The sequence below is a fragment of the Heptranchias perlo genome, chromosome 22, assembly GCF_035084215.1.
Source record: "Heptranchias perlo isolate sHepPer1 chromosome 22, sHepPer1.hap1, whole genome shotgun sequence".
In the NCBI taxonomy this organism is placed as follows: Eukaryota; Metazoa; Chordata; class Chondrichthyes; order Hexanchiformes; family Hexanchidae; genus Heptranchias; species Heptranchias perlo.
The window spans coordinates 9,726,241-9,753,739 of record NC_090346.1 but is presented as its reverse complement, the minus strand read 5'-3'; the positions used below and the strand labels follow the sequence as shown (position 1 = coordinate 9,753,739).

The window sequence follows — 27,499 nt, the reverse complement described above, 5'->3', positions numbered from 1 at the left end:
TAAGGGGTCGGTTGAGTATATTCAAGACTGAGATCGATTGATTTTTGGACACTAAGGAACATGGGGATCAGGCGGGAAAGTGAAGTTGAGGTTGAAGATCAGCCATGATTTTAATGAATCAGTAGGAGGCTCATGGGGCCGTATGGCCTACTCCCACTCCTATGTCTTATGTTCTTAGTACACTTGCAAGTACAGTACTAGCATAAATGAAGATTAAGGCCATCTTGATGTTGATCTGATAGCTCATCAACTGTTCTGAAATAATAACTGGATCGGTTACAAACTCCATGCTGAACACAACAACTTCCATTTATAAAGCGCCGTTAATGTAGTAAAACATCCCAAGGCACTTCACGAGAGCGACCGTCAGACAAAAATTGACACTGAGCCACATAAGGCAATGTTAGGACAGGTGCGGTAAGCTGTAAGAAACGTCTTAAAAGCAGGAGAGGTAGAGAGGTGAAGAGGATCAGGGAGGGAATTCCAGAGTTTAGGGCCTAGGCAGCTGAAGCCAATGGCAGAGCGACGAAAATTGGGGGTGGGCAAGGCGGCCAGAATTGTAGGAGCACAGAGATCTCGGAGTGGTAGGGCTGGGGGAAGTTACAGAGATAGGGAGCAGCAAGGCCACGGATGGATTTGAACATAAGGATAAATCAAGGCATTACACCAGCACCAGTGACTCAAGCAGGAGCCAGCTTTACCTGGACTTTAGCTAGAATAGGCCCTTAAAGCCAATGTAAGCTAAATACAACATGATAGAAAGAGAGAATGTTCACTAGGATGCACCCCTCTATCAGAGCCACTTGTGGCTAGTTCCTGGAATAGATGCTATAAAACAGATTTTAACGTGCATCTTAAACTTACCCTTCCCCAATGTAAAAACTTAAGAGTACGTCAATCTGTAAAAATTGACGGGGAAAATCCAAAAGAAAGACATTCAGACAGATTGCATTTATGTAGCGCCTTTACAGCCAAAGAAGTATTTATGAAGTGTAGTCACTGTTGTAATGTAGGAAATGCGGCAGCCATTTTGCACAGCAAGCTCCCAGCGAAAGTTGGGTGAGTGGGCAAGAACATAGCAGATGCAGTATAACGTGGATAAATGTGAGGTTATCCACTTTGGTTGTAAAAACAGAAAGTCAGATTATCTAAATGGTGATGGATTGGGAAAAGGGGAGGTGCAACGAGACCTGGGTGTCCTTCTACACCAGTCGCTGAAAGCGAGCATTCAGGTGCGGCAAGCAGTTAGGAAGGCGAATCGTATGTTGGCCTTCGTTGCAAGAGGATTTGAGTACAGGAACAGGGATGTCTTACTGCAGTTGTTCAGGGCCTTGGTGAGACCACATCTGGAGTATTGTGTGCAGTTTTGGTCTCCTTATCTGAGGAAGGATGTCCTTGCCATGGAGGGAGTGCAACGAAGGTTTACCAGACTGATTCCTGGGATGGCAGGACTGACGTATGAGGAGAGATTGGGTCAACTAGGCCTATATTCACTAGAGTTTAGAAGAATGAGAGGTGATCTCATCGAAACATATAAAATTCTAACAGGACTGGACAGACTAGATGCAGGGAGGATGTTCCCGATGGATGGGGAATCCATAACCAGGGGTCACGGTCTCAGGATACGGGGTATGCCATTTACAACCGAGATGAGGAGAAATTTCTTCACTCAGAGGGTGGTGAAACTGTGGAATTGTCTACCACAGAAGGCAGTGGAGGCCAAGTCATTAGATGTATTCAAGAAGGAGATAGATATATTTCTTAATGCTAAAGGGATCAAGGGATATGGGGAAAAAGCAGGAACAGGGTACTGAGTTAGACGATCAGCCATGATCATTTTGAATGGTGGAGCAGGCCCGAAGGGCCAAATGGCCTACTCTTGCTCCTATTTTCTATGTTTCTATGTTATGTATCTTTTTGTAGTAACCGAGGTCACTCCAGAGACTTAAAAGTATAAAATCTAGGATGACACTCCCAGTGCAGTACTGAGGGAGTGCTGCACTGTCGGAGGTGCCGTCTTTCAGATGAGACGTTAAACCGAGGCCCCGTCTGCCCTCCCAGGTGGGCGTAAAAGATCCCATGTCACTATTTCGAAGAAGAGCAGGGGAGGGACAATATTTATCCTTCAACCAACATCACTAAAAACAGATTATCTGGTCATTATTGGATTGATTTGTGGGACCTCGCTGTGAGCAAATTGGCTGTCACATTTCCTAAGTTACAACACACTTCAAAATTACTTAATTGGCTGTCAAGCACTTTGGGACATCCTGAGGTTGCGAAAGGCACTATGTAAATGCAAGTTCTTTCTAATCCAGTCTTCACATTATTATATTAAGACACAGAATTTCACTAGTAATTCTAATAAGAATTTAACTTTTATTACTGTGCCACCCAATTAATCATTTTAGTTTGAGGCAGACTGCACAGACACACATTGTTTGGTAACAAAAAGCATAATACTGCATATGCCAGAATCAAAAACAGAAAATGCTGGAAACACTACGTAGGTCAGGCAGTATCTGTGGAGAGAACAGACAAGATGTTTCAGGTATGCGCCCTGCCTCAGGACCCTGTATACTGCAGGAGGGCGAGTCGACGGGGCTTTGGGGGAGCGGGTGGATAGCCAAATTCATGGTCAGCAGCACGACTGCTTTCATTCGCTATGGATGTTCCGACTTGAAGCTTGTTGCTTGCAAGTGTTGCTGCCATCACTTTTTCTTTCTTCTCAGAAATGGTACTACCGGCACCAGTAAACGTGTCCAGGCACTTGTTTTAATGTTTACCGGTAATTGCCATGTTGTGTCACATTGTCCACCTGCAAGCCCTTCCCACATTGATCATGTGCTGTCATCGCGACATTGGCACCTCAGTATGGTCAGTCAGAGAGCCCCTCGGAACCGTGGAGCCCCCATTTATATTCCGCACCCAGAATTCAGTGTCGTTATTTTGTTCAAAAGAATAAAAGTGCAGCTTACATGAACATCAATACAGTATGTACCCAACTGTGGGGACATGGAAGATTCCAGCCTGGGAAAAGAAGAGCATGAAAGAATAAATGTTTTTCCAGCTGTAAAGCCTCACCCTGGGAAGTTTGTACTTTTTATTACATAATGATCCATTTTCAAAGAGTTTCCAATACACTTAATAGTTACTAATGCTCCTCTTTGGAGCAAGTAGGTCTCTTGCTATTCTGCAGTGAACAAGACAGGTTGCTAAACCAGAGGTTATAAAGGTTTCCTCCAGAGTCTGCTCGACCCTTACACCTGCAACACAGAAAACTCAGCTTCAAGTTAAAGCAAAAATCCTGTAGGGTAGTTTCAGGGGACAAGAATAGGAGGAGTTTGGTTGGGAATTTACAGTTTCATGTAGGGATTAAATCAAACAGAGTGGCTGCATTTCCTCTACTGAAATCTCCTCGTTATGATGCTGAAACTTCAGTAAAGGGGTGGGGGGAGTCATAATTTTAGGATTAGGATTAAAAAACATTTGAGGGGGAGATTTTAAAAATGTTTTCACAGAGTTATTAGTTACAAGTGGTTATTGAAGCAGAGTTAATCATAATATTTAAACAGGAATTAACTAAACATTTGAAAAACAAGTGACAGGAATTGAGATTAAATAGCTCTGATGTGGAGCTAGCACTGACACGCTAGGCCAAACAGCCTCCTTTTACTCCGAAATTTATATAACCGGATGAATTAAACAGCTGTGAGACCTATGATTTTGAGTTTCTATCGACCCAGCACGTCACTGAATTCTTTCCACTTAGAATAGGTGAGATGTCAGCTGTTTCACAAAGTCAGATAGCAAGGACTCACAAAAATACATTTTTACAAGTATGTGAAAAGTGCTGATTTTAATTTTGGAGTTTATTTTCCATTCTTGGCCTGTGAGAATTTTCTTGAAGATTAAGCTAGATACTGAGGAATGAAATAAATTTGCACTCAGAGTTAGCATCAAGACCCACCAGGTATAGCGTGGGATTAGTTCATGGTAAACTACGTCAATCACTTCCACAACAGTATGCCACCATCGTAGCCTCATAAGAGCAACTGGGACATTTTTATTCTCACCAAGGTTTCCACTTCAGTCCCAGTGGTTCTCAACTTTACGTTGTGAATTCATGCTCACTAGAAACTGGGCTAAAGCAGCCTAAGATTCACAGATGACCCTCTCAAATGGTAGGCCAGGTCACCCTCAGTTTTATTTTTAATATGATAAGAAGTGTTAGGAAAAAACTCCCAGTTTCAGGCAGTGGGAGCATATTGTTAACCAAAAGTCTTCAAAAAGCCCCAATTTTAACCGACCATGCCCGGTGTGAACAGGGCACGTTCAGGTCGGACACCCCATCCGATTTTACGTGAATTAACTTCAATGGAGCTGAAACTCGGGGGCGGAGCAGGGTGTAAACCGAGCCTCCAACCTGAACGTGCCCCATTCTCGCCGGGTGCATTAGGTTAAAATCAGGGCTGAGCTCATTTCTCGTCTGGCCTAAGCTAACTAAGGAGGCAGTTCTGAACTTGCTTTCCAATACTCCCAACATCAACCCCTGTCATTTTCAATCATCACAGCGTTCCAAAAATGAACGTGGAACAAGCATAACGACCACATTCATCCCAATACACAGGAGGTTTCTGAATTAAAAAAGGTAAACATTTCAAAAGCAAATATGCGTACTGCATTTAAAAAAAGGTTAAGTACTATATTTTTGACTTTTTCTTGGATTTTTCCTTCAAAGTCACAGCCAACTTTTAGGGGGAAAAGACACTTAAAGCATCTTTAATCTGATAAGGAGTGGTCATTTTCAAAAAAAATGGATCTTTAGTAAATTACACATTGTCGCACGAGGAGAAACAGACTTCTAAAAATGAACCCTGCCAGCAGAGTCCGTCTTATGATACCAAACACAACCTCGAGTGATTCTATCTAGTTGCTGAGTAAACGCCATAAATATATACATTAAAAAAGAAAGACTTGCATTTATATAGCACCTTTCATGACCTCAGGACGTCCCAAAGCGCTTTACAGACAACAGTACTTTAGAAGTGTAGTCACTGTTGTAATGTAGGAAACGCAGCTGCCAAATTTGCGCACAGCAAGGACCCACAAACAGCAATAAAATAATGACCAGATAATCTGTTTTTAAAGTGATGTTGGTTGAGGGATAAATATCAGCCAGGACACTGGGAGAATTCCCCTGCTCTTCTTCCAAATAGTGCAATGGGATCTTTTACGTCCACCTCAAGATGGAGCCTCGGTTTAACGTCTCATCCGAAAGACTGCACCTCCGATAATGCAGCACTTCCTCAGTACTGCACTGAAGTGTCAGCCTAGATCTTGTGCTCGAATCTCTGGAGTGGAATTTGAACCCACAACTTTCTGACTCAGAGGCGAGAGTGCCACTACTGAGCCACTGCTGACACCATTACATGTGTGCGTATGTATATATTATATACGTCTTAAAAGTGGATATAATCTGATGTTTAAAATTAGCTACAAGTTTAGTTTCAGAATTTCAGAACAATGTATTTACTCTTTACATAATGGTTCATCAATAAAGCACACAGGATACGTGATCAGTGATATGTTTTGTGGTCTGTGCTCAGTAGTCGAAACCAACTGATTCGACGTGAGGGGGGAAAAAAAAAAATCACACTGCCATGTAAACCGTAGAGGTCACACTTGCTGAAGTAATCCAACTGGGAAGCAATTTATCCAATAGTGTTGAATAAAAGAATCAGTGATTGCATGTATATTTCCTAAAGATTTCAAAACAAGCCAATACAAAGTCATTCTGGAAATAAAACAGGTTGTGTTCTATTTTATTCGAGGTTAAATCGGTTGAACAGTATTTTCTTTTCGCCTTTGTGGGCTGCGTTGGTGCACAACATGGAGCCTCGCAGGCCACAAATGAAGTTTAAACGGACATTCCTATTAATCAGAAAGCAAGGGCCGGGTGCCAACAGATCTTGAGCTTCTGATTTCTGATTTATCCGACCCATGAGGTAACATAACAAACAGCAGCCTTTTCCCCAAGCCTCTAGGCCCACTAAATTCAAACAGAACAAACCATCATACTGGTAGATAAGGCTATCAAGGGATATGGATCAAAAGTGGGTAAATGGAGCTGAGGTACAGGTCAACCATGATCTAATTGGATGGCGGAGCAGGCTCAAGGGGCTGAATGGCCTACTCCTGCTCCTTTGCTCCATCAGGGCTGGGCATACCTAATTATGCTGGGGCAAAATAATATATTTTAACAACATTATTTTTTAACTCCACTTTCACTCCCAGCTCACTCATGCAATATATCCCTGACAAGGAATATGATCAAAACACTCTCCTTGACTGGGCAACATTTGGTATGCCCTCTCTTAACTGTCTCTATTAATGCTCGAAGCTTAACATTTTGCCAGACAATTTTTAAAAAAAAAACATTTCATTCTAGGGTTGGTGGAACTGTGCTGTGCCAGTAGCTCCCATTCCGCTTGAAAGGCATTGATAAAGGTGTGAAAAATTCTTAGAACTAACATTCACGTGGTGTGAATTTTACATCATGTTAATGAGCTCGGTGATGAAGCATGGGTCTTGCACAACCAGCTCCAAGCCAAGTATAAAGGTGCTACGGCCTCGTCCCTCCCCATCTCTGTGACCTCCTCCAGTCCTACAACCCTCCAACATGTCTGCGTTCCTCCAATTCTGGCCACTTGGGCATTCCCAATTTCCTTTGCCCCACCATTGGTGGCCGTAATTTCAGTTGTCATGGTCCTAAGTCATGGAATTCCCTCCCCAAACCTCTCCTCCTCTCTCTCTCTCTCTCTCCTCCTTTAAAGGCACTCCTTAAAACATATCTCTGTTACCAAACCTGTCCTAATATCACCCTATTTGGCTTGGTTTCAAATTTTGTCTGATAACATTCCTGTGCAGCGCCTTGGGACATTTGACTACGTTAAAGGCACTTTATAAATGTAAGCAGTTGTTGTTATCTGAACTTATAAGATTGGTAGCCTGGAAAACCGACTAAAAGTCCTGACACTTTTACATTTGGCTTGTAGCTGGCTCCACAAAACCCATGCTGTTTTGGCTATGTAGTACAACATTCTCTTGGCTTTGTTACTTGCATTAGTTAGACATGTTGAGTATTGAGTCAACCAAGACTCCAAGGTCTCTCTTTTCAGCTTCATCCTTTGCTAGAATTAGTTCTGATGAAGGGTTTTTTCTCCCCCCAACAAAGCCCTTCTTTACTCTTACTCTCGATTTGCCCAGGAACTAAACCTATAAAATTCTCTCATCTCTAGACTCCACTTTCTTTATTCTCTGGCCTATTCATCCCTTTTCAGTTTCCTGCCTCTTTTGCAGAATGCAGAATGCAATTGAAGTTGCTGGATTTGAAGGCAGAGGGATAATCGAGCTCTCAACAACGAAGATTTGACCCTGGAAAAGGGATCAACACCTTTTGCATAATCAGATGCAGTAGACATTTTACAGACCATTAGATCAGTTTCAGGTCAACACTAACCCAATCTGCAGATCTCTTTCAAGCCGTTTCTTCATTAAATACAGAGTAGGGTCATTCAAGATGTTTTGTGTGTTCTCATACCACAGAATCACGTGACACCGGCTGCTGTCGTACTCGTAAGAAGCCCCGTGCTCAAGACCCCAGAGATTAGTTAATTCCTACTTGTCTAAACAGTCATTGTTGGTTTGACCCCCTTCATGTAAAAAGACAAACAGAGCACAAATTGCAAATTCCACAGAAACCTGGGTGAATTTTGAAAAGTTCAGCTGCAGATCAGCCACTTTATTTCAAAGAAAATATTAATCCTGCATGCCAAAAAATGTGCATTAGAGTTTACATTATCATGCTTCTATAAATGCCATTGTCTGATGAGTTTGTTGGATATTCAGCAACCCTCACTCTGCCCATTATCCATTTGGCCATTTTTTTGATTTTACTAAGCTCTTTTTTGGACAAGTGATAGATCATTCCATTGATCTTGAGAAAGCAATGAAAAGGCAAAAATTCAAGATAACTGCAAAGAGGATAGTTAAAATGTGGAATTCTCTGCCACAACATACAGTTGAGGCAGAGCCCGAAAATTCTTTCAAATTGGAATTGGGTAGTTGCTTGAAAAAAAGGGTATGGGAGCGAACACGAGAGTGGGATTCACGTAGGTGTCTCATGTGGAGGAAAATATTGGCACAAATTGATAGGCTGAATGGCCTGTTTCTGCACTCACCCTTACCCTTTTCCCTCACCCTTTCGGGGTGGGAGCAAATGCAAATGGTTTGCTGGCAAGAAACATCTTCCCAAAATAGTGTAGACCACTACTGTGAGGTACACCATCCAGTAACTAACCTATGTTTGGGCAGGCAATGCTTTTAGCTTTTTCTGAAAATTGGTTCCACAGTTGCTGAGTTAGTAAACCCAGCATACAAGACGAGTGCAAGAAAACAGAGCCCCCCCATGCCCAATTGCTGGTCAGTGCTGAATTAGCTAACCTCAGCTGGAGTGGCAGCACAGGCACTCAATATGGCATCAGCATTCCTGGATTAAGGAGGGGGGAAAAAAATCAGCCAGGATACCCGCTTCCCAAATGCTATCCTGTGACCACCCCCCACCACCCCTGCTGGAAAGTGTACATGTGTAGACACCAGATAAGGTTAGGAATGGGCTTGCTCCCATGCAGCCAAACATCCCAACACCACTCACCGTCTTGACTCACACATGAACGACCCTCTGGGTGACACAGATAAGGGGTGGTCAGGTGCCCCAACATGAATCTGCTCGGTTTGTATTTACTTCAGTTGAATTTTACTTACGTTTATAGCCTGAGATCGGTCAGTGTCGGCTGGCCAGTCAGAGAGACTAGAGAGTATACAAGGTGCCTCGTACTATTCATGTGAGTTTATCAGCAGCGTACAGGTTTATTGTTCACCATGAGCCCACGAACTCCCAGATTACGTTTGATTCAACAAAAAGTGGGCTTGTCCTTAGGAGCTGATGTTTTGGGCCAAGAGAAAGTATCTAAAGGAGCACAAAGCACAACACCTCCTTCTTTCAACCCTCAAAAAGTGACCTAAATTTCTAGAATTGTACCCGAGTATGTACAGCAAGCCAGCAGCACAAGGGACCACAGAATGGATTTGTGCCACAAGATAGTTTCAGAGCTATTTTTGTCTTCGTTATTGTAGCTGAACTTGGGCAAGAGTCAATCCTAGGCATTAAATTCAATTGCTGCCAGGCAGCCAAAATAATTATACCAGCTACGGTTTTAATTGCTTATTTAAACTTGTTTTACAATATAAGTGGCTGTCCTTTAAACACTCACTTTGTTTACTTTCTGCAATTTTCATTTTAAGGTGGCGGCTACGTAATTGATCAGCTTTATTTTGAGATGAAATTCAATCAGGCTTATCTCTGTCCACACATAACACCAGTAGATCAACAAATGGGAGCATTCGCTTTGGTTGAGAAAGCAGGCACGACCACATGGTAAGGGAATTGTGGGGGGGGGGACTACCGCAGCAGGATTTCCATGGCAGTCACGAGCTCCGGCTACCAAGGCACAGGTGAACTGGCAAGTTCATGTTATCCAAATCAAGTTTGTTAGGAAGACATTAGCAAGTTCCCAAATGAGATGTGTTAAGAGGCAAACCCACATTTGTTGACCTGGATTTTCTAAGACTGCAGAGCCAATGTAAGATAACTGCCAAGTAGGTCACTTGATGAGCCAAAAGACTATATGGTCAATACATAACAATATCAGGTTCTCTTCCCCCCCTCCCCCCACCCATCCCCACTTTAGTAAAGTGCATTAACTTGGCTCAGTTAGCAGCACCTCAACTGAGTCAAGTTGTGGGCTCCCGTCCCACACCAAGGTTTGAGCTCACTCTCTTCCGCCTGCATGCTATCTGCACTAATTCCAGCTCACCCATCACCCCTGTCCTTGCCAACCTCCATATCTCCCAATCCCTTAACTCCAAAAGCATCATCCTGGCCTACAAATCTCTCCACCGACTCACTCTGCCCTGCAACTCCCTCACACAGCAACTGCTCTTGCAAGTAAGTCTGTACTACAGATCTCTGCGTTCCACCAATTCTGGCCTCTTGCGCTTCTCCGATTACCTTTGCCCCACCACTGGCGGTCGTGCCTTCAGCTGCCTAGGCCCTAAATTCTGGAATTCCATCCCTAAACCTCTCCGCCTCCCTCTCCTCCATTAAGTTGCTCCTTAAAACCTACCTCTTCGACCAAGCTTTTGGTCATCTGTCCTAACTTCTCTTCCTCAGCTGGGGGATGGGACTAACTGGGTTGCTCTTACAAAGAGCCAGCACGGATTCGATGGGCCAAATGACCTTCTGTGGTGTAACCATTCTATGATTCTATGAGGCTCGGTATCAAATTTTGTCTGATGACACTCCTGCAAAGCGCCTTGGGACGTTTTACTCTGTTAAAGGTGCTATATAAATGCACCTCTGACAGTTTTACCTATCGTGAAGGTATCATGACTTCAAAACATCCAGTGTTGCAATTCTGGCATTTTCCAGATACTTTTTCTTGTATCCAGAGGGGAAAAGGCTGTCCCATACCCAAGCCCTCGCTTATGTGCAAAGTAGTTAATAATGTAGGGTGCCTAGGGTGAACAATAAGCCTATTATGCTGTCGATAAGCTCATTTTAAATAGTACATGATGCCCTGTACTTTCCAGCTGAAGACATAACTTTGTAGCCTGAAGTATATGGTCTGTCAAACACAGCAGACTTCACTAGATAACAGTAAGAGAACACTTGATTTCTCAACACAACGGCCAACTAGTTCCGAAATAATAAATATTTTGAAAAATTAATTATTCTCATAACTTGGAACAAGTGTCCATGAGGAAAAGCTAGTACAGGAATTTGGATATTCACTTACATATTTTCACTAGTTGTATCGCATTCAACTGTCTGAGGAAGCAGAGATTCACTATAGGAACAGTGATACAGAGCAACCCCCTTCATTGTTTTGAAGTCGTGATACCTTCACGATAGGTAAAACTGTCAAAGGTGTTCAGAGGCATAGAAACCAGCCAGCAAGTTTTCCGGATATACAAACACCTATACAACAGCATCTCGGATGCAATGGATAGCCACGTCCACCTCACTCTCACACAGTGGACTGGTCAGCAGCAGTCGACTGTGCTACTTGTTAGCCAACCCACCTCATCAGGGGATAACAGCGATGGAGTAGAGTGACACGTGACGGATATGATACCTGTCTTGTTTTGCATCTAACAGAACAGTTCAGTGAAGTAAGCAGCTAGACAAGACGGCCATTACATATTTAAATCTGAGGGGATTTAATGTGATACCATAAACAATTACCTTAGTCAAGAGAGACTAGCTGGAAAATCTAGTGTATAATTTAACCTCGTGTGTACACACTAAAAGTTCTCCAAATACAGAGAACCAACAGTGAATTTTAATAAAATGGTAACTGTAAAATATATTTATGTGGTTGATTGTACAATAAGAAAAGCCCTAATCTTCCCAGTTCTTTTTTTGTTAAGCTACATAAATCATCGAGAGTCCTACAGAATTGTTCGCTAGTACTGTGCGTCAAAGCAGGGGACTAGAATGTGTGTGGCGTTCATGGTAATGTCATTACATCATCTCAGCCTCCCAAAGCTGTCTCCAGGGCACAGCCTCCTATGAAGTGACATTACCAGATTAGACAAGGCGTGCAATTCCCTCAAAACGGAGAAACACACAGCTGAGAGAATTTTGCCAGCATGCAATTACTGTAACCAGATTACACTGGCTATAATGCTGATCTCTAGAAAATCACATCAATAAATAATGAAAAGGGTATCGTATGATTTAAAGCATGATAGATCTCCGATCTGCTATTGGTGGCAAAGCCCTGCTTTCTGGAACTACCTTCCTGAAACCCATCTCTTTGATTCATCTCTCTGCACCATTAAGGGACTCCTCAAAACCTACCCCTTCAACATCGCCTTTGGTTACCTCCGCGACTCTTCTCCCTAGGCCTGCTCAGTATCCGACTTCCAGCTTCACCCCCCACCCCCTCCCCTCTTGTGCGCCATAGTCATCCTGTAGGTGAGATGGTTAAACTGAGGCCCGGTCTGTTTGCTTTAGTTGTTCAGGCAAGCTTACCAAGGTCCCACTGTACTAATCAAAGAGCAGGGCATTCTCATCTTATTGCTGTTTGTGGAACATTGCTGATTCAGCATAGCTGTCACATCTGCATAAACTATCAGGGCAGAGTGAACAGGTTGAGGGTCTTTTCTCTAGAAAAAAGACTAAGAGGTGACCTAATAGAGGTCTTTACGATTATGAAGGGGTTTGATAGGGTAGACGTAGAAAAGATGTTTCCTCTTGCGGGGGAGCCCAAAACTAGGGGTCATAAATACAAGATAGTCACTAGTAAATCCAATAAGGAAATGTGACACTGAGCCACATAAGGAGATATTAGGACAGGATATCAAAAGCTTGGTCAAAGAGGTAGGTTTTAAGGAGCGTCTTAAAGGAGGAGAGGGAGGTAGAGAGGTGAGAGGTTTAGGGAGGGAATTCCAGAGCTTAGGGCCTGGATAGCTGAAGGCACGGCCACCAATGATGGGGCAGAGGAAGTAGGGGATGTGCAAGAGGCCAAAATCAATCAAAACATTCTCACTTTAAAACCTGGGGTACGATTCACTTGTCTGTGTGCCCACAATATTTTCCAAATATAGAGAGGCAACAGTGGGTTTTAAATAAGATAACTGTAAAATTGAAGAGATTTCAGAAATTAATTGTACAATGAGACCCTCGACTTCCCATGCTTTTATTTTTTGCTGAGATATCTATGTCACTGTTAAAATGCATTTCCTATTTCTATTTATTCTTGCACTGAGTTCCATAAACATCAGAAGGTCAAACCTACCAGCTGTAATGTGAACGATCATTGCATATCTTTCCAAACACCAAAGCAAAATGCCTTCTGCAGACCCTTGGCCCCTCAGAGATTTAAATTTTCTAATGGACCTCTTGTGCAGCCTTTTTCCGCTGACTTTATTAAACACCGTCATGTTAGAGAATCATGACAATACCCTGGAGACAACTTGGGAGAGGTTGAGACAATATAATGACATTACCATGAATGCCACACACGTTTTAATCCCTTTCCTTGAGGAACTGGTGAACCGTTCTGGAGGACTCAATTGTAGAATAACTTAACAGAAGCTAACAAAAAAAAAAGGCATACACATTCCCTCCCCATCCTTTCATCTATAACTTGGTGATCTGGAGCTTTGCCGGTTTACACCACGAGCATCATGAACGCCTTGTGAACGATATTTTCGAGCGCATCGCAGGTGTGGCTTCCCGCCTGAGCCCATTAGAGCAAGCACCATACCATCAGCTCTCGGGGGTGTAACAATGAAACTCCCCTTGTCCTCTAGAGCGGATCTCCCGTGTCTAAATCACGCATGCTCTTTCAATCTCTCCAAAGATGGACCAAGTCGACACTAGGCAGGACGATGTTCGGTTTGATTCGCAAGCTGCTTTATTCCACAGTAAACAAAACATACACTGTGGTGAGAGACGGTAGGAACAATCAGTATAACTTCTGTTCACGAACTAGGCTATTCAGCTGTGGCTCAGTTGGTAATACTCTCGCCTCTGAGTCAGAATGTCGTGAGTTCAAGTCCCACTCCAGAGACTTAAGCACAAAATCTAGACTGACACGCCTGTGCAGTACTGAGGGAGTGCTGCATTGTTGGACATGCCATCTTTTGAATGAGGCATTAAACCGAGGCCTTGTCTGCCCTCTCAGGTGGACGTAAAAGATCCCACGGCATTATTTCGAAGATGAGCAGGAGAGTTGTACCCGGTGTCCTGGGCCAATATTTATCCCTCAACCAACATCACTAAAACAGATTATCTGGTCATTATCACATTGTTGTTTGTGGGAGCTTGCTGTGCGCAAATTGGCTGCTGAGTTTCCCACATTACAACACTTCATCGGCTGTAAAGTACTTTGGGAAGTCCTGAGGTCATGAAAAGCGCCATATAAATGCAAGCCTTTCTTCAGGAGCGAAGTCAGGAAGCACTTTTTCACACAAAGGGTAGCAGAAATTTGGAACTCCCTCCCCCAAAAGGCTGTGGATGGTAGGACAATTAGAGCTTTCAAGACAGAGATAGATTTTTGTTAGGCAAGGATATCAAGGGATATGGAGCAACAGTGGGAAAATGGGGCTGAGGTGCAGGTCAGCTGTGATCTAATTGACTGGCGGAACAGGCCCGAGGGGCTGAATGGCCTCCTCGTGTTCCTATGCACCATTACAAACATAACAAACAGGTGTTCACTAACTGATTACTTAATGGAAAAGCAGGAACTCTCCCTGACCAGGACAATGGCTCTCCCCTCACAGCTTGCTGAGTAATTTTCGAGTGGGTATCTGATTTTTAAAAGCCTTTCTTCAAAAACTAGTAGAGATCAAAAGAGCATGTCACCTTCCTGAATAGCAACACATTGGTCATTAGTTGGGATCTATGCAAAACAACTACATTCTCGCCATCTTCTGCATCTGCCACTCAGCATGGGACTGACCTGAAAGAGTTAACACCTTTTACTTAGAATACATATTAAAAGTCACTTACGTTTAAGTCCTTTTTGTGGAAAAATGGCCAAAGAATCCCAAATCCTGTTGCTTCTTGATCAACCAGGTACCATGCACATCAACATACTGTTCCAGATCAGCCTACATACTGTCCCAGATTAATACAGTACCATGAAACTAATTAAAAGATGAATAATATTCCACTGAATTGTCACATTATCCTAAATGCTGCAAAGAGGGATGAGATCTGTATATTTGAGTGTCTCTCAGTCAGCCTTTGTCAGTGTGATTTAGGTTTTAAAGTCTTCATGTACAACCTTAAACTGATGTGATTTTACTAGAACAAAATTTCACAACGTCATCAGAGATGTTGCCTGCAACTCACCAGTCCCATTCACAACAGAACTTCGCAGTACCACATAGGTCGGGGGGAGGGAGAGGGAAAGGGATAGGGATAGGGATAGGGATAGGGATAGTTCTCTGCACAATTGCTGCTATCTACCTCCAACCAACACTTTCAAAGCATTAAAACACGGTATCAAGGACTAACAAACACACCGATAAGCGCGACGATGTCTCCCCATAACATTTAGGACTATGCAATAACTCCTTTGTAAAAGCACACCATTTTCTTCAAACTATTTTTTAAAAAGCCACGCATACCAGGTATCCTAAAGATCGCCAAATCCAGGCAACTTTTAAAAATCTGATCACGGGAGAGAACCAGTGGTGCAAGTGTTTAAAACAAACCTGAGCAAGTTACAGTAATACTGAATTTGAAACAGCTTTTCTCCCCCTGTACTGTTTGCCAGGTTAATACTGCCACAATGAGAGGGGCACGCAGTTTCCAGCTCTCTCCCTTCTATCCTGCGCAAGATGCTTGCAATCCCTCACCCCATCTAAACACTGGGTTCATTATTTAAATCCTGCATCATCGAACCTTCTCAAACTCTCATCCAAACTACACTGAAAATTAATACTGTTGGAAAACAACAAAATCAGAGGATTAGAAACAAAATATTCTGCAGATGTGAAACAAATGCAAAAACAGCTGATGGAAAATATAATCACAACCTGTTAGCTACGTCAGTAACCAAGAACTGGAAGTTTTTCCAAAATCAGATATTCCATTAACGTTTGATAACAAAATTAGCAAAAGAACATACTGCAAGAACAAAGTAAATATCACCCAAGATAAAAATCAACAGTGGATACAGGAAACCAAGAGAAAAGGTGCACCTTTACACAGTGGGGTAGACAAAATGAGAATTAACCCCAACATTATCAAGCTGTGGTGATCATAAAGCTTAACTGTGCATCTTCACGACTATAGACAGACACAAATAAACTAATTTCAACTTTAAGGTCAGAAGAAAGCATCGACTGCTGGCTCCCCAATGGCTCAGTGAGATATTTGCATTTATGTAGCGCCTTTCATGACCTCAGGACATCCCAAAGCAATTTACAGCCAATAGATTACTTTTGAAGTGTAGTCGCTATTGTAATGTAGGAAACGCGGTAACCAAATTGTGCACAGCAAGCTCCCACATACAACAAGCAATGAGATAATTACCAGATAATCTGTTGGCCAGGACATCGGGGGAACTCCCTTGCTCTTCTTTGAAATAGTGCCATGGGATCTTTCACATCCACCTGTGGCAGGCGGGGCCTTGGTTTAACATCTCATCTGAGACACAGCACCTCCGACCGTGCAGCACTCCCTCAGTACTGCGCTGACTGGATTATGTGCTCGAATCTCTGGAGTGGGGCTTGAAGCCACTCAGAGGCGAGAGCGCCATCACTGAGCTACGGCTGTCACCTCGCGGCGGTGACTGTTTGTCCATCATTGTCGATGATGACAACCTATTGTCCAGGCAGGTTAACTATCATGTTCTATTATATATTTGACCAACCTTATAAACCTTAATCTTCTCCATAAACAGATTTTTATCCAGCATCTTTTTTTTTACAAAAGTTAAATCGACATAGTAATAAACTACTTTTGCTGGGACTCTATTGTACATATTTACTAGACTGTGGAAAAAGCTTCTTTCAAACTCTAGTCTCAATTAAAACTCATTAGTTTCAGATTGCTGTTTTGTCCACCTTCTCCATAGCTCAAAATTTTGAAAACATGTTTTTCACTGAAATGAAAAGTTCAGTTTTATGCCTCTCTCTCTGTGACTTACAACCTCAGGTGCCAGAATTATCTTGGTCACTTTTCCCTGAACTCTCTTCAATAATGTCCCCTTGAAGGCAAAGTACCCAAAATGGCACATAATTTTCAAATGTCACTAGAATTTCAGTAACATTACAACAGTGACTACACTTCAAAAGTACTTTGTTGGCTGTAAAGTGCTTTGGGACATCCCAAGGTCATGAAAGGTGCTATATAAGTGCAAGTCTTTCTTTCTTTTAGAATTTCGGTAAGGTTTAACAGTAGGTGTGTGAAATTTTCATCCCGTGTCTACTGACACCAGAACAATTACAGATTTTATCCTTTCAAACGTGGCTCGTGTCCGGAGAGTGTGTTTTAAGCTCTAACACAAGGTGAAGTAGTAATGGCTACAGGTCTGTGACTTGAGGTGGTGATAGTATTATGATGGGAGCAATTGATGAATTAACAGCATCAGTACCAGTACTGACTAAGCCCAGTGATAACACTGCTCCAAATGTGGCCTCACCAGCCATTTATACATTTACAGTGACGTTTTCATTTAGTGTCGAGTAATCTTCGGAGTATCCCAATATTTGATTAGTCTACTTTAAGGCAGCTTCACACTGATCGGATATTTTCAGTAAATTAACAATATTCACACCAAATCCTCAGCCTTTTCCAACTGAGCTATTATCTTGTATACATTTCATACTTCCCCTTCTAATAGATTTTAGTGTAAGGTAAAATCTATGTGCCATTCCTTATCCTAACCATCTAAGGCCTTCAGAAAAATGTTTTGCCAAATCGATTATATTTGCATACAAACACAAGAGGTCATGGTGTGAATTGCATTGAAATACATGACTTATCACTGCAACTAGAGCAATAGACGCATAGAGCTTCTATCTTCGCAAACAAAAAAATTTACCAAAAAGTTTCTCCCACCTCTTTAAATGGTCTTAAATTTGCCCCAATGGGTTGGTAGGTAATTGCAGGAAGCCATAGGAAAGTCCCAAGTTTAATTCTCAGTCTGTGAAAGGTTAACTGATTTTAGCCAGGGCTGCAGATGGGACGCTAGTACTCTGGGTTCAGATATGAACAATGGCCACTTAGGCAAGAAAAATCAGAGCTGTGGCACCCGTGCAACTGTTCTTCAGAAAGAGTCTGAACCTATTATTAGGAGAGAAATGATGAAATTGAGAAGGGAAAATGAAGACTAGAATGCTTTTTTGGCAACAAATTGAGATTAAAAGAGTGAAGGCCAACAAAACGGCAGAGCAGACTTGACAGCCTACTATCACCACAAGTGACAGACCTATAGCCATTACTACTTCACCTTATGTTATAGAGCTAATTATATATCATGCTACAAGTACTGCCCCGCATCATTCATGACGAGCGTGACAGCTGGAGACTCAGAACAGATCAGTTGTTTTAGATAATGTGTGTTTTTCCACTACTGCAACTTTATCCGATATCGCACTACAGATAGTTTCATAAAAACCATTTGAAGACATAGACTCTGAAATGCCCATTCCGGCTAATTGACGACATTTGGAGGTACTGTACATTTGTATTTCTATTTTCAGTAGGATCCGATCTCGTTATAAAATAGAAGGGATGTGGACATTTCCCAAGAAAATTTCCAAACTGAATTCAACATCCAATAATGAAACATTTGCTTTTGCAGATTGAAGAGTCATCCAATGCTGCATACAACCACTATTTCCTCACCTTCACATTGATCCTAGCAACATATAACATACAGAGTTAAGAGATAGCCAAGATAAACATTCAAGGAGGTACTCTGCAGAGTTCTGGTGATAACTGAAATTTGTATTTGTTTTCACTGTGAATAGGTTTGTCCAATTAGTTATACTGATATAATTAATTTCATTTAAAACCTTGCATGTACACTTTTGTGAGACCTCATAGCATACCCATCCATAAGGCAAAAAGCCATGATTGCTTAAATTAATATCCATTTATCTGTTAAGTTGCTAAAAATCCAATTACGAATATAAAAGCACCAAACATTACCAATGAGCACCACTTAACCAGCGGAAAACCGAGCAATCAAAATTATTGTTTTATTCCCCCTGCAGAGCCACCATTCACAAGTCAAATACTGTAAAACCAAGCAATCAAATCGTCCAATCTCTTCACTGTCTGCAAGAGTGAGAGTGTGTGTATTGCATCATACAAGTTGTAGTTTTCACCCTGTACCTTTGTGAAACAATTACACCCGACAACAAACCATTGCAATTAACAGCACAAAGCAATTGGGGGGGTGGGTGGGGGGGTGAGGAAAGAGAGAGAGAAAGAGACATACATTGCAGCACTTGTAGTTCCACAGGAACAGGGTCAAAGCTACAATACTCAAGAGTGTACTGTGGCTTCTGTGCAGAAAATTTACAATTGTCCAATAGGCACAAGCAAACATAAAAATATGAAGATATCACATTTTTTCAGCATTTTATACAGTTTATAATTAAAATTGTGTGATGTTTGGGATTAAGCTTTTTTTTTGCACCACTGAGAGGCTTTAATGGTTGTGCCAGGGCAAGAGCAGTACATTTATGAGGTGTTTTCCTGCTAATACAGGACACTGCAGTTGGACTCAGTGAGCCAGGCGTGGACTCGGGTGAATAGCCATGGATCGGATGTCAGTCATCAGAGACTCGAGAGTGGGGGAAACAGACGCCGAGGAGTAAGAAGTCAAGTTCGAGGAGCTGACAGAAGGCAGGATCAAAGAGGTAGATTATGAGGAGGCATTTGAATGTGCGAAAAGATGTAACGAGGCAGAGGGGTTTAGGGAGAACTCCAAAGTGCTGGGCCATGGTGGCTGAAGACTTTGCCAACGATGATGGAGCAAAGGCAGGAGAGGAAAGAGGACACGTGAAACACTGGAGCTGAGAATGGAGGATGTCCAGTTTTCTCCCATAGTTTTTTAATGAAGGTCCTTGGGGCATTTACTATGTGTTAAAGACGTTCTATAAATGCTGCTTGTTGAAACCCCCCCCTGCCGAGACGGTGGCCTCCGAGTGCATGTAACTTTGCAGGATGGCTCAGGTCTCGCGAATGTCAAGTTGGAGAAAGTGCTGGTTTAATCACGGCTCGATGTTGGACAAGCAGACACCACAGTAAACAGTTGTGGACTTGACAGTGGTGACGTAGGGATTCACTGGGGTGTCATCATCACACAGGTGGTAGCTGACTGCATGGATAATCTTGCCAAGGAGTATATAGATGAGGAAAGAGAATGGAACCAAGGACGGAGCATTGAGTTGAGTTTCATCATAGGGAGGGCAACCACATGAGAGAAAATTCTCTTAGTCAACTATTTCTAGCCGTTTAGAGAGCAGCACTGTCACAGGGGCTAGAAGCAGGTCATCTGTCAGTCCAAGAGGAGTGTACAATAGGAAGAGAAAAATACTTGTTTCTTCCCCAAAAAAACCTGTAAACTTTATCACTAATCCACGTACTAACTTGCTAATAAAAGGATACAACCTGTGTAAGTAGTTATGCACACTACATCAAGTCTACATACAGCACAGAAACAGGCCATTCGGCCCAACTGGTCCATGCCGGCGCTTATGCTTCACACGAGCCTCCTCCCACTCTATCAACATACCCTTCTATTCCTTTCTGCCTTGTGTGTCTATCCAGCTTCCCCTTAAATGAATCTATGCAATTTGCCTCAACTACGCCTTGTAGTAGCGCGTTCCACATTCTGATCACTCTGGATAAAGAAGTTTCTCCTGAATTCCCTAATCTACATTGACTGAATTGGTTGCTGAATCAGAGCAAGTCAATGTTATTGAAAGTTGTTCTCTCGGCACCATCTACTGACAACCCAAAGAACTGCAACAACTAATCTTACATAACAAAGCTCGGAATGAGAAAAGGACATTGAGGCAGCCACCATGCTAACGCCTTCCAATAGGCCATGTACAATATAAACTGTCGTGCACTCTACCCAACTTGACCTCAAGAGAGACCAATGGCCAATAATTTAAAACCCAGTAGTCATCCTTTGCGCACACTTTCGCACTCAATTTACAACAGTGCAGCTTATGTACCCGAGTTTGTGTTCTAGGGACAATAATGGCAAGCAATTAACTTGAAGCTGCGAAAATATCAAGTGACTTATCACACCACTGACCATTCTACAAGCAGTTTTGTCTCATGTCAAAAATCACCAGCAATGGTCAAACAACTGTCCAGTTCAATATTCCCACAAGTTTTTTGAAATTATATTTGGGTGCCAGAGAGAGACACACACAATATAAATTAAAAGTGATTAATGACTCATTAAGTTCCAGTACAGCTAAAAGTGATCAATAGGCTCTGCAGCAGCAAATAAATAACCTTAATGTAAAGGGCTAATGATAACAAATTCTAATATGATGGTCCAAGGGGAGTATACCAGCACTTTTAGAAGACTAATTTAGCCAATCACAGCCTTTGATTATGAGTTCCCCCAAATAAGGCACGATGTTCAGTCTCCAATGTAACTATTTCACAAGTCAAAAAACGTGAACTGTGATAATATACAATTTAATTGTTAGACACCACAGGATATTACTACTCAGAACTAATAGAATTGTACACAAGTTACATGACCAAATATAAATAATCATTTGAAATCTCATGATACTTTCATTAGTATTCTGCTTTTCTAAGGGTGAATTTGCTGCTGGTTAGTGTTTAAAGTGCTTTAGTAACTAAAAGTACTGCTTTATTGTATTCACCAGGGAATTATATCAGAATTAAAGGATGATGAGAATGTAAACGTGTAAAAATTAGGTTTATGTTTGAAAATCCTGTGTGTTGGATTCCCCGTAATATTAAAGAATCACTTTCAGAGGGTGTGCTGTGAGATGGGACAAGCTATGCGCCTCTGGGGGGTGATTCTGCTCCAGAAGTAAAGCACTGGCAGTGAGCATGGTTAATGTGCCATTGGCGTGGCCTCTTTATTCGCCCCAGCAGCCAATCCATATACAGTTTACACATTTGTTGCCCAGTGTGGACCTCCCCTTCCAGCAAAAGCTGCAGAACAAATTGCAAAACACAGTAAACAGGGTATTGGAATGTACTTTTCCAGATACTCCGGAGATTTGACCGATGGCGGTGTTAGTTAGTTTGCCACTCACTGTGAGTATGACGATTGTTATCCATTAATAGAATGTCACTGCACAACCATGGGCCACTGAGCCCATCAAGTCTGCACGTACTTTTTTCTCCACACAAGCCACCTAGTCTAAACCCAATCTCCTGCTCGCTCCCCATACCCTTTAATATTTCTCCTTTTCAAGCAACTAATTTCCCCTCAAAAAACGAACAGACTCTGTTTCAATAATGGTCGTTGGTTGAGACCACCACACCCAGCCACTTCTATCCAAAGTTCATTTTCTCTGGGCGGTAAGTGTACAGACCATTAGAACTTACCATGAGCAAAGGCATCATTAATGAATTGTAAACAATTTTACAACACCAAGTTATAGTCCAGCAATTTTATTTTAAATTCACAAGCTTTCGGAGATTTTCTCCTTCCTCAGGCAAATGTTTCAAGATCTCCTTGAAGCCTACGCATTTATACATATTGAACAATAATACATGGTGTTTACAGACTGCCCCTGCAACTGCCCGTTGCCAAGGCAATCACCGTGTTCAGACAGAGAGGTGTTACCTGCAGAACCTCCGAATACACATTCAACAAAAAAACAAACAGGGAAAAAAAACAGAGAAAAAAAAAACACAGAGAGAGGCAGAAACATCCGGAAGGCAGAGAGAGCCAGCAAATGACCCATTATATTAAAAACAGATAACATTTGTTCGCTGGTGGGGTAACGTGTAGCGTGACATGAACCCAAGATCCCGGTTGAGGCCGTCCTCATGGGTGCGGAACTTGGCTATCAATTTCTGCTCGACGATTTTGCGTTGTCGTGTGTCTCGAAGGCCGCCTTGGAGTACGCTTACCCGAAGGTCGGTGGATGAATGTCCATGACTGCTGAAGTGTTCCCCGACTGGGAGGGAACCCTCCTGTTTGGCGATTGTTGCGCGGTGTCCGTTCATCCGTTGTCGCAGCGTCTGCATGGTCTCGCCAATGTACCATGCTCTGGGGCATCCTTTCCTGCAACGTATGAGGTAGACAACGTTGGCTGAGTCACAGGAGTATGAACCATGCACCTGGTGGGTGGTGTCATCTCGTGTGATGGTGGTATCTGTGTCGATGATCTGGCATGTCTTGCAGAGGTTACCGTGGCAGGGTTGTGTGGCGTCGTGGACGCTGTTCTCTTGAAAGCTAGGTAGTTTTCTACCTAGAAAACTACCTAGCTTTCAAGAGAACAGCGTCCACGACGCCACACAACCCTGCCACGGTAACCTCTGCAAGACATGCCAGATCATCGACACAGATACCACCATCACACGAGATGACACCACCCACCAGGTGCATGGTTCATACTCCTGTGACTCAGCCAACGTTGTCTACCTCATACGTTGCAGGAAAGGATGCCCCAGAGCATGGTACATTGGCGAGACCATGCAGACGCTGCGACAACGGATGAACGGACACCGCGCAACAATCGCCAAACAGGAGGGTTCCCTCCCAGTCGGGGAACACTTCAGCAGTCATGGACATTCATCCACCGACCTTCGGGTAAGCGTACTCCAAGGCGGCCTTCGAGACACACGACAACGCAAAATCGTCGAGCAGAAATTGATAGCCAAGTTCCGCACCCATGAGGACGGCCTCAACCGGGATCTTGGGTTCATGTCACGCTACACGTTACCCCACCAGCGAACAAATGTTATCTGTTTTTAATATAATGGGTCATTTGCTGGCTCTCTCTGCCTTCCGGATGTTTCTGCCTCTCTCTGTGTTTTTTTTTTCTCTGTTTTTTTTCCCTGTTTGTTTTTTTGTTGAATGTGTATTCGGAGGTTCTGCAGGTAACACCTCTCTGTCTGAACACGGTGATTGCCTTGGCAACGGGCAGTTGCAGGGGCAGTCTGTAAACACCATGTATTATTGTTCAATATGTATAAATGCGTAGGCTTCAAGGAGATCTTGAAACATTTGCCTGAGGAAGGAGAAAATCTCCGAAAGCTTGTGAATTTAAAATAAAATTGCTGGACTATAACTTGGTGTTGTAAAATTGTTTACAATTGTCAACCCCAGTCCATCACCGGCATCTCCACATCATCATTAATGAACTGCATTTACTATAGTTTCCTGAATCCAATACACTTGATCAGATTCTGGTGTATGTTATGATGGAATGGAGATCCTTTCTCCTTCAATCATAAACATTTGAGCATTATATCTTAATATATGAAACTTAAGCTGTGCTAAACTCAAACTGGTTTCTGTTAACTGCTATGTCTGCTAGGAGTTTATCTGTCCCTTGGTAAAGCAAAAACATGACTTGATCTGGGGGCATCACTTGTTAAATTGCAACAGAAATTTTCCTAGCTGTAAAAGACTTAGAAGGCCCAAAGATTTTTGAACTGTAGCTCATCAAATTTTAGATCCTTTGAGGGCAATAGTTACGTTATTTCATAGGTTTCAGATGAAAATTTCTGGCATGTGAAATGTTAATATATGCAAGATTGTCACGGTGACAATAGTTGCACGATGGTCACATTAGGCTAAGCTTTTTAGAAGACCCAAAGGCCAGTAGTTTAAGCTCCTACTACCTGGACGCTGACTGATTAAAAACTCGTTTACCTCAAGGAAACTTACTAAAATCAGGAACAGACTTTTTTGTTCTGCGATGTGAGCAAACTGTTCAGCAAGGTATATCTGTATGGCAGCCCTAGTGCTTCCAGATCACTTGGAAACCATGCATCCAAGTTACTGCAGCTACAGCCATATCTATTTCATCTGAAATAAGGACTCAAGTATTATGAAATGCTTATGTTGTCCTCAGATAAAAATTGGTAGAAGTACTGTATCTGTTATTTTCATTTGCTGGTACAACATGCCTCTGTGTATATTTCTCTCCCATGGTAGTCAAATTGGGAGTTTTAGCCTGAGCTACACAATCTGTCAGCCTATCAGAGAGATCTGCATTACATGGGGGCATATCCTGTTAGCGTAACAGTAGATTGTTCACTCAGTGGCTCACTATCCCAGATATTTTACGCACAAGGTCAAACTTCCAATTCATAGGAAGTGTAGGCTTGGTATAGAAGTTGACTTTTGCAGTGAGCACGAATAAAGAGTATTGGGAAGTAGCACGAATTGCAACAGAGGGTATTCAGTTTTTGCATCAACCTCATGCATTGAAACACATCAACATGCCTAAGAATCTTGAAATCAATGTCCACGTAAATCGAGTTGCCATTTGCCCGATATAAAGTAAACACTTTCTCTCTATGGGGGTCAGTCCACTTATGCAAGCACAGAGAACTTAGGTGCAAGTTGACAAAAGTCAAGGCTTAGGGGTCCCTATGTATGTATAGGTGCACTGATGGAATTCAACCCACTATAACCATGTAGTTTACCAGCTTAGAGTTCTGATGAGCTTTCACTGCTTGTCAAGCCTACCCATTAAATTGTTATTTGGAGCCAAGTGTGAAGAATCTCAGCCCAAGCTGAAAGATACACCTCTCATCAATGATGGTCAATCATGACCAATGCTCTGGAGTACAGCATACTTACCTGTCTCATGCTTTGGATTACTGAATCTGCCACACAGAATCAAATTGATTCCAATACTTCATCGTCATTTCATCTCGGAGTCAGAATGTTGTGAATTCAAACCTCATTCCAGGTCGTATGTACATAATTTATGCTGTTCTTCAGTGTAGTGTTAAGGGAGTGCTGCATTGTTGAAGGTGCTGTCTTTCAGACAAGACGTTGAACCAGTCTGTTCCAGTGGTTCAAGCACGTGAGAGATCCATGGCACTATCTGAAAATATTCCCCCCTCAAACATCACTAAAAACAGATTAATAGTCATTCCTCTAATTTGCTGTTTGTGGGAACTTGCTTTGCACAAATTGGCTGCCATATCAGTCAGTGATAACAATGCATGATTGCACTTTAAAAAGTAATTATTTGACTGTGAAAAGCTTTAGGATATTTCGAGGACACAATAAAGCACAATACAAATGTAAATTCCCTTTTTTTGGAGTCACCTCAACACCAATGAGACTCTAGAAGAATAGTCATTAGCTGGTCATCGGATAACTGATAACGGCAGACATGATCCCTCGCTGAGTGGACAGCAGTAACACAACACACGAGTATGTTACCACCATTCTTCAGGCAACAACACAGACATGAACCATATCCCACAGATGTTAATATTGCATTTCAGGCTCTTTAATAACATGTTACTCAAGTTTCAAGCAAAAGTCAGCTTCCATATGAAACCTGTGCTTCCGATGAACCAAGGCTTGACCTTATCCACAAAGTAACTAGGACAGTGTGCCACCAGATCAATGATCAATCCCTTTTCTGTTGAGATAGGCACCAGAAATGGTACAGACTGTGAATCATATGCTCCTAATCCCTGAATAGGTGGAAAATGCCATGCTGACAAACCAAATACTGCAGGCTAAAAAAGTACAAAGCAGGTTTATTAAAGAAGTACATTATTACAAAGAGTCTGCAGAAGTAGGAGCAAATCAAATTAAGTACATCACTTAATTTTACACCATCGCTTCCAAAACAATAAAAGTCCCAAAGTGTTATCAGTTTTCTTCAGTGACCATTGATAATGGATGTGAAGAAAAGCTTTAAGACCATACATTGAATCATATACTCCCTCCACAAGAAATGGAATGTCACCTTAACCCAACATACTTATATAAAACAGTGACAATTATATAAATTTGACAGTGGTAGTGATTTTGTGGAACAATACATTCACAGCGTTATATTTAACACTTGCCAATCATTTTATTGCTAAAGCCAAATGAAAGCAAGTTTGTGATTGTGCTTGTTCTTGGAGGAAGTCAAACTCAATGTAATTAAGACTGCATATATACAGTCACTTCTGTGTCAATGGAAAATAATTTTAGGCGTGCATGAACACAAAAGGGGGTCGTATAAGAGAGAGGACTACCGAGCATTCCTCCTTAAGGCCATTTCACACCCATTCAAGATCCCCTAAAAATGTGCAATATAAATCCACCAGTTTTTAATATTGAACAAGGGGGGGGGGGAGGGGGTCATAAAAAAAACACATTTATTATCATTGGAAATGAGAAGAGACCCCACAAGTTTGCATAGCAATGGTTCTGGAGCACTCCTTGCTGGCCCCTCTTACCACTCACCTGTGCCCTGGTCCTTTTCTTTCTTTTCGGCTCGGGTGCCTCCAGCTTCCCATCGGTTGACTGTTTCATCTTGTGGGTCTCAGGTCTGCTTTCCTTCCCTTTAGCCATGGTGCGGAATAAATATAATAAAACTGCAAAATGTTTTTTTAACAGAGAGGGCTTGTTTTAATTTGCGGCACGAGTTGGAGCGCCGGGGCTGACAGCTCCAAATTGTTCCTTGTAGCAAACTCCCAACACACGTGGGTTTCAAATCAACCAAACATGACTACCACCGCCGTCCCGCCCCCCCCCCCTTTGTCGGGTCTGATTGGTCCGTTCGCCGCTTCTCGGGTTTCTATTGGATGGCGGCGCTGTCCGTCACAGGCCGCCGGCGACATTCCGCGGCAGCACGTTCAGTTGGCGTGCAGCGCGCAGCCGGAGTGCGCGTGCGCGGGAATGGTAAGCTTGTC

General features: G+C 42.5%; 1 protein-coding gene across 1 annotated transcript in view; it reads right to left on the bottom strand.

Moving 5' to 3' along the window:
* LOC137340468 (uncharacterized protein C7orf50-like) overlaps positions 1–27,293 on the bottom strand; it is a 283,224-nt gene extending 255,931 nt beyond the window's left edge. The window contains exon 1 of the mRNA XM_068002917.1: positions 27,051–27,293. Within this exon, the coding sequence (XP_067859018.1) occupies positions 27,051–27,158 (108 nt within the window). The 5' untranslated portion in view covers positions 27,159–27,293. The remainder of the gene's footprint in view (positions 1–27,050) is intronic.
* Between the last annotated feature and the right edge of the window lie 206 nt (positions 27,294–27,499).